The 15,195-nt window shown below is 48.7% G+C and overlaps 1 protein-coding gene across 1 annotated transcript in view; it reads right to left on the reverse strand.

The window, feature by feature from the left end:
• LOC138510649 (vomeronasal type-2 receptor 26-like) overlaps positions 1-12,850 on the reverse strand; it is a 370,708-nt gene extending 357,858 nt beyond the window's left edge. Inside the window, exons 1-2 of the mRNA XM_069626436.1 lie at positions 12,809-12,850; positions 12,168-12,291 (exon numbers count right to left, since the gene is read on the reverse strand). Of these exons, the coding sequence (XP_069482537.1) occupies positions 12,168-12,291; positions 12,809-12,850 (166 nt within the window). The remainder of the gene's footprint in view (positions 1-12,167; positions 12,292-12,808) is intronic.
• Positions 12,851-15,195: the final 2,345 nt, after the last annotated feature.

Here is a 15,195-nt window from a genome sequence, read left to right on the forward strand (position 1 = left end):
GAGAAGTACATGCCTGCAAGGGCAGGCTCAGGGGCCATGTGAACACTCACCTGTGCTGTTTAGACTTTTGAGTAGTACACACCTGCTGTTTAGACTATTGAGTAGTACACACCTGCAAGGGCAGGCTCAGAGGCCATGTGATCACTCACCTGTGCTGTTTAGACTATTGAATAGTATGTGATCACTCACCTGTGCTGTTTAGACTATTGAGTAGTACACACCTGTAAGGGCAGGCTCAGAGGCCATGTGATCGCTCACCTGTGCTGTTTAGACTGTTGAGAAGTACATGCCTGCAAGGGCAGGCCCAGGGACAATGTGAACACTCACCTGTGCTGTTTAGACTGTTGAGTAGTACACACCTGCAAGGGCAGTCTCAGAGGCCATGCGAACACTCACCTGTGCTGTTTAGATTGTTGAGTAACACACTTGCAAGGGCAGGCTCAGAGGCCATGTGATCACTCACCTGTGCTGTTTAGACTGTTGTGTAGTACACGCCTGCAAGGGCAGGCTCAGAGGCCATGTGATCACTCACCTGTGCTGTTTAGACTGTTGTGTAGTACACACCTGCAAGGGCAGGCTCAGAGTCCATGTGATCACTCACCTGTGCTGTTTTGACTGTTGAGTATCACCATGTACAAGGGCATGCTCAGGGGCCATGTGAGCACGTACCTGTGCTGTTTAGACTATTGAATAGTATGTGATCACTCACCTGTGCTGTTTAGACTATTGAGTAGTACACACCTGTAAGGGCAGGCTCAGGGTCCATGTGAACACTCACCTGTGCTGTTTAGACTGTTGAGTAGTACACACCTGCTGTTTAGACTATTGAGTAGTACACACCTGCAATGGCAGGCACAGAGGCCATGTGATCACGCACCTGTGCTGTTTAGACTATTGAGTAGTACACACCTGCAAGGGCAGGCTCAGAGGCCATGTGATCACTCACCTGTGCTGTTTAGACTGTTGAGTAATACACACCTGCAAGGGCAGGCTCAGAGGCCATGTGATCAGCCACCTGTGCTGTTTAGACTATTGAGTAGTATGTGATCACTTATCTGTGCTGTTTAGACTATTGAGTAGCACACACCTGCAAGGGCAATCTCAGAGGCCATGCGAACACTCGCCTGTGCTGTTTAGATTGCTGAGAATCACACACTTGCAAGGGCAGGCTCAGAGGCCATGTGATCACTCACCTGTGCTGTTTAAACTGTTGTGTAGTACACGGCTGCAAGGGCAGGCTCAGAGTCCATGTGATCAGGCACCTGTGCTTTTTAGACTGTTGAGTAGTACACGCCTGCAACGGCAGGATGAGAGGCCATGTGATCACTCACCTGTGCTGTTTAGACTGTTGAGTATCACCGTGTACAAGGGTATGCTCAGGGGGTATGTGAGCACTAACCTGTGCTGTTTAGTCTATTGAATAGTATGTGATCACTCACCTGTACTGTTTAGACTATTGAGTAGTACACACCTGTAAGGGCAGGCTCAGGGTCCATGTGAACACTCACCTGTGCTGTTTAGACTGTTGAGTAGTACACACCTGCTGTTTAGACTATTGAGTAGTACACACCTGCAATGGCAGGCACAGAGGCCATGTGATCACGCACCTGTGCTGTTTAGACTATTGAGTAGTACCCGCCTGCAAGGGCAGGCTCAGAGGCCATGTGATCACTCACCTGTGCTGTTTAGACTGTTGAGTAATACACACCTGCAAGGGCAGGCTCAGAGGCCATGTGATCAGCCACCTGTGCTGTTTAGACTGTTGTGTACCACATACCTGCAAGGGCAGGCTCAGAGGCTATATGGTCACTCACCTGTGCTGTTTAGACTATGGAGTAGTACACACCTGCAAGGGCAGGGTAGAGGCCATGTGATCACTCACCTGTGCCGTTTAGACCATTGAGTAGTTCACACCTGTAAGGGCAGGCTCAGAGGCCATGTGATCACTCACATGTGCTGTTTAGAATATTTAATAGTATGTGATCACTCATCTGTGCTGTTTAGACTATTGAGTAGTGGACACCTGTAAGGGCAGGGTCAGAGGCCATGTGATCACTCACCTCTGCTGTTCAGATCATTGAGTATCACACACCTGCAAGGGCAGGCTCAGAGGCCATGTGATCTCTCACATGTGCTGTTTAGACTGTAGAGAAGTACATGCCTGCAAGGGCAGGCTCAGAGGCCATTTGAACACACACCTGTGCTGTTTAGACAGTTGAGTATCACACACCTGCAAGGGCAGGCTCAGAGGCCATGCAATCACTCACCTGTGCTGTTTAGATTATTGAGTAGTATGTGATCACTCACCTGTGCTGTTTAGACTATTGAGTAGTACACACCTGTAAGGGCAGGCTCAGAGGCCATTTGATCGCTCACCTGTGCTGTTTAGACTGTTGAGTATCACACGTGTACAAGTGCATGCTCAGGGGCCATGTGATCACTCACCTGTGCTGTTTAGACTATTGAATAGTATGTGATCACTCACCTGTGCTGTTTAGACTTTAGAGTAGTACACACCTGTAAGGGCAGGCTCAAAGGCCATGTGATCACTCACCTGTGCTGTTTAGACTGTTGAATAGTATGTGATCACTCACCTGTGCTGTTTAGACTATTGAATAGTACACACCTGTAAGGGCTGGCTCAGAGGCCATGTGAACACTCACCTGTGCTGTTTAGACTGTTGAGTAGTACACACCTGCAAGGGCAGGCCCAGGGGCCATGTGAACACTCACCTGTGCTGTTTAGACTGTTGAGTAGTACACACCTGCTGTTTAGACTATTGAGTAGTACACACCTGCAAGGGCAGGCTCAGAGGCCATGTGATCACTCACCGGTGCTGTTTGGACTATTGAATAGTATGTGATCACTCACCTGTGCTGTTTACACTATTGAGTAGTACACACCTGTAAGGGCAGGCTCAGAGGCCATGTGATTGATCACCTGTGCTGTTTAGACTGTTGAGAAGTACATGCCTGCAAGGGCAGGCCCAGGGGACATGTGAACACTCACCTGTGCTGTTTAGACTGTTGAGTATCACACGTGTACAAGGGCATGCTCAGGGGCCATGTGATCACTCACCTGTGCTGTTTAGACTATTGAATAGTATGTGATCACTCACCTGTGCTGTTTAGACTATTGAGTAGTACACACCTGTAAGGGCAGGCTCAGAAGACTATTGAGTAGTACACACCTGTAAGGGCAGGCTCAGAGGCCATGTGATCGCTCACCTGTGCTGTTTAGACTGTTCAATAGTATGTGATCACTCACCTGTGCTGTTTAGACTATTGAGTAGTACACACCTGTAAGGGCAGGCTCAGAGGCCATGTGAACACTCACCTGTGCTGTTTAGACTGATGAGTAGTACACACCTGCAAGGGCAGGCCCAGGGGTCAGGGGTCATGTGATCACTCACCTGTGCTGTTTAGACTATTGAATAGTATGTGATCACTCACCTGTGCTGTTTAGACTATTGAGTAGTACACACCTGTAAGGGCAGGCTCAGAGGCCATGTGATCGCTCACCTGTGCTGTTTAGACTGTTGAATAGTATGTGATCACTCAGCTGTGCTGTTTAGACTATTGAGTAGTACACACCTGTAAGGGCAGGCTCAGAGGCCATGTGAACACTCACCTGTGCTGTTTAGACTGTTGAGTAGTACACACCTGCTGTTTAGACTATTGAGTAGTACACACCTGCAAGGGCAGGCTCAGAGGCCATGTGATCACTCACCTGTGCTGTTTAGACTATTGAATAGTATGTGATCACTCACCTGTGCTGTTTAGACTATTGAGTAGAACACACCAGTAAGGGCAGGCTCAGAGGCCATGTGATCGCTCACCTGTGCTGTTTAGACTGTTGAGAAGTACATGCCTGCAAGGGCAGGCCCAGGGGCCATGTGAACACTCACCTGTGCTGTTTAGACTGTTGAGTATCACACGTGTACAAGGGCATGCTCAGGGGCCATGTGATCACTCACCTGTGCTGTTTAGACTATTGAATAGTATGTGATCACTCACCTGTGCTGTTTAGACTATTGAGTAGTACACACCTGTAAGGGCAGGCTCGGAGGCCATGTGATCGCTCACCTGTGCTGTTTAGACTGTTGAGAAGTACATGCCTGCAAGGGCAGGCCCTGGGGCCATGTGAACACTCACCTGTGCTGTTTAGACTGTTTAGTAGTACACACCTGCTGTTTAGACTATTGAGTAGTATATACCTGCAAGGGCAGACTCAGAGGCCATGTGATCACTCACCTGTGCTGTTTAGACTATTGAATAGTATGTGATCGCTCACCTGTGCTGTTTAGACAGTTGAGAAGTACATGCCTGCAAGGGCAGGCCCAGGGGCCATGTGAACACTCACCTGTGCTGTTTAGACTGTTGAGTAGTACACACCTGCTGTTTAGACTATTGAGTAGTACACACCTGCAAGGGCAGTCTCAGAGGCCATGTGATCGCTCACCTGTGCTGTTTAGACTGTTGAGAGTACATGACTGCAAGGGCAGGCACAGAGGCTATGTGATCACTCACCTGTGCTGTTTAGACTGTTGACTATCACAAACCTGCAAGGGCAGGCTCAGAGGCCATGTGATCACTCACCTGTGCTGTTTAGACTGTGTAGTATCACACACCTGCAAGGGCAGGCTCAGGGGCAATATGGACACTCACCTGTGCGGTTTAGACTATGGCGTACTACACACCTACAAGGGCAGACTCAGAGGCCATGTGATCACTCACCTGTGCTGTTTAGACTGTTGAGTAGTACACGCCTGCAATGGCAGGATCAGAGGCCATGTGATCACTCACCTGTGCTGTTTAGACTATTGAGTATCACACACCTGCAAGGCAGGCTCAGGGGCTATGTGATCACTCACCTGTGCTGTTTAGACTATTAAGTAGTACACACCTGCAAGGGCCGGCTCAGAGGCCATTCAATCATTCACCTGTGCTGTTTAGACTATTGATTAGTATGTGATCACTCAAATGTGTTGTTTAGACCATTGAATAGTACAGAACTGTAAGGGCAGGCTTAGATGCCATGTGATCACTCACCTGTGCTGTTTAGACTATTGAGTAGTACACACCTGCAAGGGCAGGCTCAAAGGCCATGTGATCACTCACCTGTGCTGTTCAGACTGTTGAGTAGTACACGCCTGCAAGGGCAGGATGAGAGGCCATGTGATCACTCACCTGTGCTGTTTAGACTGTTGAGTATGACCGTGTACAAGGGCATGCTCAGGGGCCATGTGAGCACTTACCTGTGCTGTTTAGACTATTGAATAGTATGTGATCACTCACCTGTGCTGTTTAGACTATTGAGTAGTACACACCTGTAAGGGCAGGCTCAGGGTCCATGTGAACACTCATCTGTGCTGTTTAGACTGTTGAGTAGTATACACCTGCTGTTTAGATTATTGAGTAGTACACACCTGCAATGGCAGGCACAGAGGCCATGTGATCACTCACCTGTGCTGTTTAGACTCTTGAGTATCACAAACCAGCAAGGGCAGGCTCAGAGGCCATGTGATCACTCACCTGTGCTGTTTAGACTGTTGAGTATCACACGTGTGCAAGGGCATGCTCAGGGGCCATGTGATCACTCACCTGTGCTGTTTAGACTATTGAATAGTATGTGATCACTCACCTGTGCTGTTTAGACTATTGAGTAGTACACACCTGTAAGGGCAGGCTCAGAGGCCATGTGATCGCTCACCTGTGCTGTTTAGACTGTTGAGAAGTACATGCCTGCAAGGGCAGGCCCAGGGGCCATGTGAACACTCACCTGTGCTGTTTAGACTGTTGAGTACCACACGTGTACAAGGGCATGCTCAGGGGCCATGTGATCACTCACCTGTGCTGTTTAGACTATTGAATAGTATGTGATCACTCACCTGTGCTGTTTAGACTGTTGAGAAGTACATGCCTGCAAGGGCAGGCTAAGGGGCCATGTGAACACTCACCTGTGCTATTTAGACTGTTGAGAAGTACATGCCTGCAAGGGCAGGCTCAGGGGCCATGTGAACACTCACCTGTGCTGTTTAGACTTTTGAGTAGTACACACCTGCAAGGGCAGGCTCAGAGGCCATGTGAACACTCACCTGTGCTGTTTAGACTATTGAATAGTATGTGATCACTCACCTGTGCTGTTTAGACTATTGAGTAGTACACACCTGTAAGGGCAGGCCCAGGGGCCATGTGAACACTCACCTGTGCTGTTTAGACTGTTGAGTAGTACACACCTGCTGTTTAGACTATTGAGTAGTACACACCCGCAAGGGCAGGCTCAGAGGCCATGTGATCACTCACCTGTGCTGTTTAGACTATTGAATAGTATGTGATCACTCACCTGTGCTGTTTAGACTATTGAGTAGTACACACCTGTAAGGGCAGTCTCAGAGGCCATGTGATCGCTCACCTGTGCTTTTTAGACTGTTGAGAAGTACATGCCTGCAAGGGCAGCCCCAGGGGCCATGTGAACACTCACCTGTGCTGTTTAGACTGTTGAGTAGTACACACCTGCTGTTTAGACTATTGAGTATCACACAGCTGCAAGGGCAGGCTCAGGGGCAATATGGTCTCTCACCAGTGCGGTTTAGACTATGGCGTACTACACACCTACAAGGGCAGACTCAGAGGCCATGTGATCACTCACCTGTGCTGTTTAGACTGTTGAGTAGTACACGCCTGCAATGGCAGGATCAGAGGCCATGTGATCACTCACCTGTGCTGTTTAGACTATTGAGTATCACACACCTGCAAGGCAGGCTCAGGGGCTATGTGATCACTCACCTGTGCTGTTTAGACTATTGAGTAGTATACACCTGCAAGGGCAGGCTCAGAGGCCATGCGATCACTCACCTGTGCTGTTTAGACTATTGAGTAGTACACACCTGCAAGGGCAGGCTCAAAGACCATGTGATCACTCACCTGTCCTGTTCAGACTATTGAAAAGTACACACGTGCAAGGGCAGGCTCAGAGGCCATGCGATCACTCACATGTACTGTTTAAACTATTGAATAGTATGTGATCACTCAACTGTGCTGTTGAGATCATTGAGTATCACACACCTGCAAGGGCAGGCTCAGAGGCCATGTGATCACTCACCTGTGCTGTTTAGACTGTTGAGAAGAACATGCCTGCGAGGGCAGGCTCATAGGCCATGTGAACACTCACCTGTGCTGTTTAGACAGTTGAGTATCACACACCTGCAAGGGCAAGATCAGAGGCCATGTGATCACTCACCTGTGCTGTTTAGACTATTGAGTAGTATGTGATCACTCACCTGTGCTGTTTAGACTATTGAGTAGCTGACACCAGCAAGGGCAGTCTCAGAGGCCATGCGAACACTCACCTGTGCTGTTTAGATTGTTGAGTATCACACACTTGCAAGGGCAGGCTCAGAGGCCATGTGATCACTCACCTGTGCTGTTTAGACTGTTGAGTATTACACGCCTGCAAGGGCAGGATGAGAGGCCATGTGATCACTCACCTGTGCTGTTTAGACTTTTGAGTATCACAGTGTACAAGGAAATGCTCAGGGGCCATGTGAGCACTTACCTGTGCTGTTTAGTCTATTGAATAGTATGTGATCACTCACCTGTGCTGTTTAGACTATTGAGTAGTACACACCTGTAAGGGCAGGCTCAGGGTCCATGTGAACACTCACCTGTGCTGTTTAGACTGTTGAGTATCACAAACCAGCAAGGGCAGGCTCAGAGGCCATGTGATCACTCACCTGTGCTGTTTAGACTGTTGAGTATCACACACCTGCAAGGACAGGCTCATGGGCTATAAGGTCACTCACCTGTGCTGTTTAGACGATGGAGTAGTACACACCTACAAGAGCAGACTCAGAGGTCATGTGATCACTCACCTGTGCTGTTTAGACTATTAAGTAGTACACACCTGCAAGGGCAGGCTCAGAGGCTATATGGTCACTCACCTGTGCTGTTTAGACTATGGAGTAGTACACACCTGCAAGGGCAGGCTCAGAGGTCATGTGATCACTCACCTGTGCTGTATAGACTATTGAGTAGTATGTGATCACTCACCTGTTCTGTTTAGAATATTGAGTAGCACATAGCTGCGTGGGCAGTCTCAGAGGCCATGTGATCACTCACCTGTGCTGTTCAGATCATTGAGTATCATACACCTGTAAGGGCAGGCTCAGAGTCCATGTGATCACTCCCATGTGTGGTTTAGACTGTTGAGTAGTACACGCCTGCAAGGGCAGGCTCAGAGGCCATGAGATCGCCACCTGTTCTGTTTAGACTGTTTAGTAAACGCCTGCAAGGGCAGGCTCAGAGGCCATGTGATCACTCACCTGTGCTGTTTAGACTGTTGAGTAGTACACGCCTGCAATGGCAGGATCAGAGGCCATGTGATCACTCACCTGTGCTGTTTAGACTATTGAGTAGTACACACCTGCAAGGGCAGGCTCAAAGGCCATGTGATAAATCACCTGTGCTGTTCAGATCATTGAGTATCACACACCTGCAAGGGCAGGCTCAGAGGCCATGTGATCACTCACCTGTGCTGTTTAGACTGTTGAGAAGTACATGCCTGCAAGGGCAGGCTCATAGGCCATGTGAACACTCACCTTTGCTGTTTAGACAGTTGAGTATCACACACCTGCAAGGGCAATCTCAGAGGCCATGTGAACACTCACATGTACTGTTTAGATTGTTGAGTATCACACACTTGTAAGGGCAGGCTCAGAGGCTATTGAGCAGTATACACCTGCAAGGGCTGTTTAGACTGTTGAGTATCACCGTGTACAAGGGCAGGCTCAGGGTCCATGTGAACACTCACCTGTGCTATTTAGACTGTTGAGTAGTACACAACTGCTGTTTAGACTATTGAGTAGTACACACCTGCAATGGCAGGCACAGAGGACATGTGATCACTCACCTGTGCTGTTTAGACTGTTGAGTATCACAAACCAGCAAGGTCAGGCTCAGAGGCCATGTGATCACTCACCTGTGCTGTTTAGACTGTTGAGTATCACACACCTGCAAGGGCAGGCTCGGAGGCTATATGGTCACTCACCTGTGCTGTTTAGACTATGGAGTAGTACACACCTGCAAGGGCAGGCTCAGAGGCCATATGATCACTCACCTGTGCTGTATAGACTATTGAGTAGTATGTGATAACTCACCTGTTCTGTTTAGACTATTGAGTAGCACACAGCTGCATGGGCAGTCGCAGAGGCCATGTGATCACTCACCTGTGCTGTTCAGATCATTGAGTATCATACACCTGTAAGGGCAGGCTCAGAGTCCATGTGATCACTCACCTGTGTGGTTTAGGCTGTTGAGTATTACACGCCTGCAAGGGCAGGCTCAGAGGCCATGAGATCGCCACCTGTTTTGTTTAGACTCTTTAGTACACGCCTGCAAGGGAGGCTCAGAGGCCATGTGATAACTCACCTCTCCTGTTTAGACTGTTGAGTATCACACGTGTACAAGGGCATGCTCAGAGGCCATGCGATCACTCACCTATGCTGTTTAGACAATTGAGTATCACACACCTGCAAGGGCAGGCTCAGAGGCCATGTGATCACTCACCTGGTCTGTTTACACTATTGAGCAGTATGTGATCACTCACCTGTGCTGTTTATACTATTGAGTAGCACACACCTGCAAGGGCAATCTCAGAGGCCATGTGAACACTCACCTGTGCTGTTCAGATCGTTGAGTATCACACACCTGCAAGAGAAGGCTCAGAGGCCATGTGGTCACTCACCTGTGCTGTTTAGACTGTTGAGTAGCACACGCCTGCAAGGGCAGGCTCAGAGGCCATGAAATCAGGCACCTCTGCTGTTTAGATTGTTGAGTATCACACACTTGTAAGGGCAGGCTCAGAGGCTATTGAGTAGTATGCACCTGCAATTGCTGTTTAGACTGTTGAGTATCACCGTGTACAAGGGCAGGCTCAGGGTCCATGTGAACACTCACCTGTGCTGTTTAGACTGTTGAGTAGTACACACCTGCTGTTTAGACTATTGAGTAGTACACACCTGCAATGGCAGGCACAGAGGACATGTGATCACTCACCTGTGCTGTTTAGACTGTTGAGTATCACAAACCAGCAAGGGCAGACTCAGAGGCCATGTGATCACTCACCTGTGCTGTTTAGACTATTGAGTAGTGCACACCTGCAAGGGCAGGCTCAGAGGCTATATGGTCACTCACCTGTGCTGTTTAGACTATGGAGTAGTACACACCTGCAAGGGCAGGCTCAGAGGCCATGTGTTCACTCACCTGTGCTGTATAGACTATTGAGTAGTATGTGATAACTCACCTGTTCTGTTTAGACTATTGAGTAGCACACAGCTGCATGGGCAGTCGCAAAGGCCATGTGATCACTCACCTGTGCTGTTCAGATCGTTGAGTATCAATCACCTGTAAGGGCAGGCTCAGAGTCCATGTGATCACTCACCTGTGTGGTTTAGACTGTTGAGTATTACACGCCTGCAAGGGCAGGCTCAGAGGCCATGAGATAGCCACCTGTTCTGTTTAGACTGTTTAGTACATGCCTGCAAGGGAGGCTCAGAGGCCATGTGATAACTCACCTGTGCTGTTTAGACTGTTGAGTATCACACGTGTACAAGGGCATGCTCAGAGGCCATGTGATCACTCACCTGTGCTGTTTAGACTGTTGAGTAGTACACGCCTGCAATGGCAGGTTCAGAGGCCATCTGATCACTCACCTGTGCTGTTTAGACTGTTGAGTATCACACACCTGCAAGGGCAGGCCCAGGGGCTATGTGATCACTCACCTGTGCTGTTTAGACTATTGAGTAGTACACAGCTGCAAGGGCAGGCTCAGAGGCCATGCGATCACTCACCTATGCTGTTTAGACAATTGAGTATCACACACCTGCAAGGGCAGGCTCAGAGGCCATGTGATCACTCACCTGGTCTGTTTACACTATTGAGCAGTATGTGATCACTCACCTGTGCTGTTTATACTATTGAGTAGCACACACCTGCAAGGGCAGTCTCAGAGGCCATGTGAACACTCACCTGTGCTGTTCAGATCGTTGAGTATCACACACCTGCAAGAGCAGGCTCAGAGGCCATGTGGTCACTCACCTGTGCTGTTTAGACTGTTGAGTAGCACACGCCTGCAAGGGCAGGCTCAGAGGCCATGAGATCAGGCACCTGTGCTGTTTAGACTGTTGAGTAGTACACACCTGCAAGGGCAGTATCAGAAGCCATGTGATCACTCACCTGTGCTGTTTAGACTGTTGAGTATCACCGTGTACAAGGGCATGCTCAGGGCCATGTGATCACTTACCTGTGCTGTTTAGACTATTGAATAGTATGTGATCACTCACCTGTGCTGTTTATACTATTGAGTAGTACACACCTGTAAGGGCAGCCTCAGGGGCCATGTGAACACTCACCTGTGCTGTTTAGACTGTTGAGTAGTACACACCTGCTGTTTAGACTATTGAGTAGTACACACCTGCAAGTGCAGGCACAGAAGCCATGTGATCACTCACCTGTGCTGTTTAGACTATTGAATAGTATGTGAACACTCACCTATGCTGTTTAGACTGTTGAGTAGTACACACCTGCTGTTTAGACTATTGAGTACTACACACCTGCAAGGCCAGGCTCAGGGGCTATATGCTCACTCACCTGTGCTGTTTAGACGATGGAGTAGTACAAACCTGCAAGGGCATACTCAGAGGCCATGTGATCACTCACCTGTGCTGTTTAGACTATTGCGTAGTACACACCTGCAAGGGCAGGCTCAGAGGCTATATGGTCACTAACCTATGCTGTTTAGACCATGGCGTAGTACACACCTGCAAGGGAAGGCTCAGAGGCCATGTGATCACTCACCTGTGCTATATAGACTATTGAGTGGTATGTGATCACTCACCTGTTCTGTTTAGACTATTGAGTAGCACACACCTGCATGGGCAGTCTCAGAGGCCATGTGATCACTCACCTGTGCTGTTCAGATCGTTGAGTATCATACACCTGTAAGGGCAGGCTCAGAGGCCATGTGATCACTCACCTGTGTAGTTTAGACTGTTGAGTAGTCCACGACTGCAAGGGCAGGCTCAGAGGCCATGAGATCGCCACCTGTGCTGTTTAGACTGTTTAGTACACGACTGCAAGGGCAGGCTCAGAGGCCATGTGATCACTCACCTGTGCTGTTTGCAAACTCTCCTTCTGCACAGGGCACACAGTAATAGCAGCAGCTGGGCCTGCCTTCTATGGGAGTTTTGCGGTGCCCAGGGAGGCAGCTCTTGGAGCAGGCGGAGCGGGGGATCTGGGGAGAAAGAAAGAAAGAAAGAAAGAAAGAAAGAAAGAAAGAAAGAAAGAAAGAAAGAAAGAAAGAAAGAGAGAAAGAAAGAAAGAAAGAAAGAAAGAAAGAAAGAAAGAAAGAAAGAAAGAAAGAAAGAAAGAAAGAAAGAAAGAAAGAAAGAAAGAAAGAAAGAAAGAAAGAAAGATATTAGAGCCGAGAGACCCATCACATGTGTGAAAGCTGGCATTGCATGAAAGAAAGAAGGGGAAAAGGTCTGATGACAAGTGTCACTGTAGCTCTCCAGCCACGGATGGACAGCTCACATGAGAAGGCTGCTAAAAAGCCCTGCTCAGGGCTCCAAATAGCTAAAGCATCTTTTTTGTCATATTTTTTTTTATTTTTTATTGATACAGCTGATTACAATCAACTTTTCAATATAACATAAATATATAAAAAGAGAGAGAAAGAAAAGAAAATTGAATGTGCTGATGGACAGTCATGAGTTCCCTCACTACAAATTGATGCCTACATTCCTAGCTACCCATATCTTTAGGAAAGGAGTGTCTGCTTTATCAATGATCATAATTTAATGTATCAGATTTAGCAAAGACGTACAAGTTATTGTCTGAAAGAAATAGTTATGGACTACTGGTAAACACTGGTAAGCTGTGTTCTGAGTCAATCTGTGAGAGCTCCATGCCTGGGTAAGTGGTGGGGTACCTATGGGTGCCATGTGCCACTATCAGCTAAGCAACGCTGCCTCATGGGGCGGTGTGGGTGGGTGCCTCACTATCCTCCATGCCTGGGTAAGTGGTGGGGTACCTATGGGTGCCATGTGCCACTATCAGCTAAGCAACGCTGCCTCATGGGGCGGTGTGGGTGGGTGCCCCACTATCCCCAGTTGGTTAGCAGGTGCTCATCACAGTAAACCAGAAATGTGCCACTGTCCCTACCACTGATAAGTGTTTTCAGCCTGTGGGACCCCTGTGATGCAGTGAGACTCAAGAGAGGTTCCTCACTGAGTTGCTGACAACCCCACCCTGCAGTGCAGTTAAGCCATCCTAGCAATAGCCATGAAGCTCTGCTAGAGCTGGCCTATGCCATGTATGTGGCTTATGCCAACCTAGCAATAGACACAATGCTCGGCTAGAGCAGGCCTATGCTATGCATGTGGGGCAGTTGCGCCATCCTAGCACTAGCTGCAAAGCTCTGCTGGAGCAGGCCTATGCCATGCATATGTGGTTAAGACATCCTTGCAAACGCCACAAAGCTCTGCTAGAGCAGGCCTATGCTGTGCATGCGGTGCAGTTAAGCCAACCTAGCAATAGCCAGAAAGATCTGCTAAAGCAGGCCTATGCTGTGCATGTGGTGCAGTTAAGCCAACCTAGCACTAGCCACAAAGCTCTGCTAAAGCAGGCCTATGCTGTGCAAGCGGTGCAGTTAAGCCTACCTACCAATAGCCAGAAAGATCTGCTAAAGCAGGCCTATGCTGTGCATGTGGTGCAGTTAAGCCAACCTAGCACTAGCCGCAAAGCTCTGCTAGAGCAGGCTTATGCTGTGGATGCGGTGCAGTTAAGCCAACCTAGCACTAGCCGCAAAGCTCTGCTAGAGCAGGCCTATGCTGTGCAAGCGGTGCAGTTAAGCCAACCTAGCACTAGCCGCAAAGCTCTGCTAGAGCAGGCCTATGCTGTGCATGCGGTGCAGTTAAGCCAACCTAGCACTTGCCGCAAAGCTCTGCTAGAGCAGGCCTATGCTGTGCATGCGGTGCAGTTAAGCCAACCTAGCACTAGCCGCAAAGCTCTGCTAGAGCAGGCCTATGCTGTGCATGCGGTGCAGTTAAGCCATCCTCGCAATAGCCACAAAGCTCTCCTAGAGCAGGCCTATGCTGTGCATGTGGTGCAGTTAAGCCAACCTAGCACTAGCCGCAAAGCTCTGCTAGAGCAGGCCTATGCTGTGCATGTGGTGCAGTTAAGCCAACATAGCACTAGCCGCAAAGCTCTGCTAGAGCAGGCCTATGCTGTGCATGCGGTGCAGTTAAGCCAACCTAGCAATAGCCGCAAAGCTCTGCTAGAGCAGGCCTATGCTGTGCATGCTGTGCAGTTAAGACAACCTAGCACTAGCTACAAAGCTCTGCTAGAGCAGGCCTATGCTGTGCATGCGGTGCAGTTAAGCCATCCTCGCAATAGCCACAAAGCTCTCCTAGAGCAGGCCTATGCTGTGCATGCGGTGCAGTTAAGCCAACCTAGCACTAGCCGCAAAGCTCTGCTAGAGCAGGCCTATGCTGTGCATGTGGTGCAGTTAAGCCAACATAGCACTAGCCGCAAAGCTCTGCTAGAGCAGGCCTATGCTGTGCATGCTGTGCAGTTAAGACAACCTAGCACTAGCTACAAAGCTCTGCTAGAGCAGGCCTATGCTGTACATGCAGTGCAGTTAAGACAACCTAGCACTAGCCGCAAAGACAGGAGGGGTGGGGCACTTGGGATGGCGCAAATGCTGTTAATCCCTTAATCGAATTAAGCCCAGACAGTTCTTCAGAAATGGGGCTGGGCCATTGTTAAGTCAGACATCCCTTTTTACGTGATTCTAGGTCCACTTCTTGGTGCTGCTCAAGCTTTTGTTTTGTTCTTGACTTCTTTTTGGTGGGGAGTGGGAGTTCTCCTGAAGTTTGCCAGTAATTACGACTCATTAAAACTTAATTAGGGTATATGTATATATAGGTTTTTATTAGTGCAACTTAACCATAACGTTCCTTAATTTGCTACAGGTTCCTTATATTATACTTACTCCAATATAGCAGTTGTAGAGTCAGCGGATAGTACAAATGCCCACAGACATCAGGTAGAATTTACAAAGTCCAGAGAGACAGGGGAGAACAAACCATTGTGTTCCATTCAGCCAACAAACACATAAACACAAAACAACCTTATG

This window comes from Ambystoma mexicanum, chromosome 6p (genome assembly GCF_040938575.1).
Source record: "Ambystoma mexicanum isolate Mex_15411 chromosome 6p, UKY_AmexF1_1, whole genome shotgun sequence".
Taxonomy (NCBI): Eukaryota; Metazoa; Chordata; class Amphibia; order Caudata; family Ambystomatidae; genus Ambystoma; species Ambystoma mexicanum.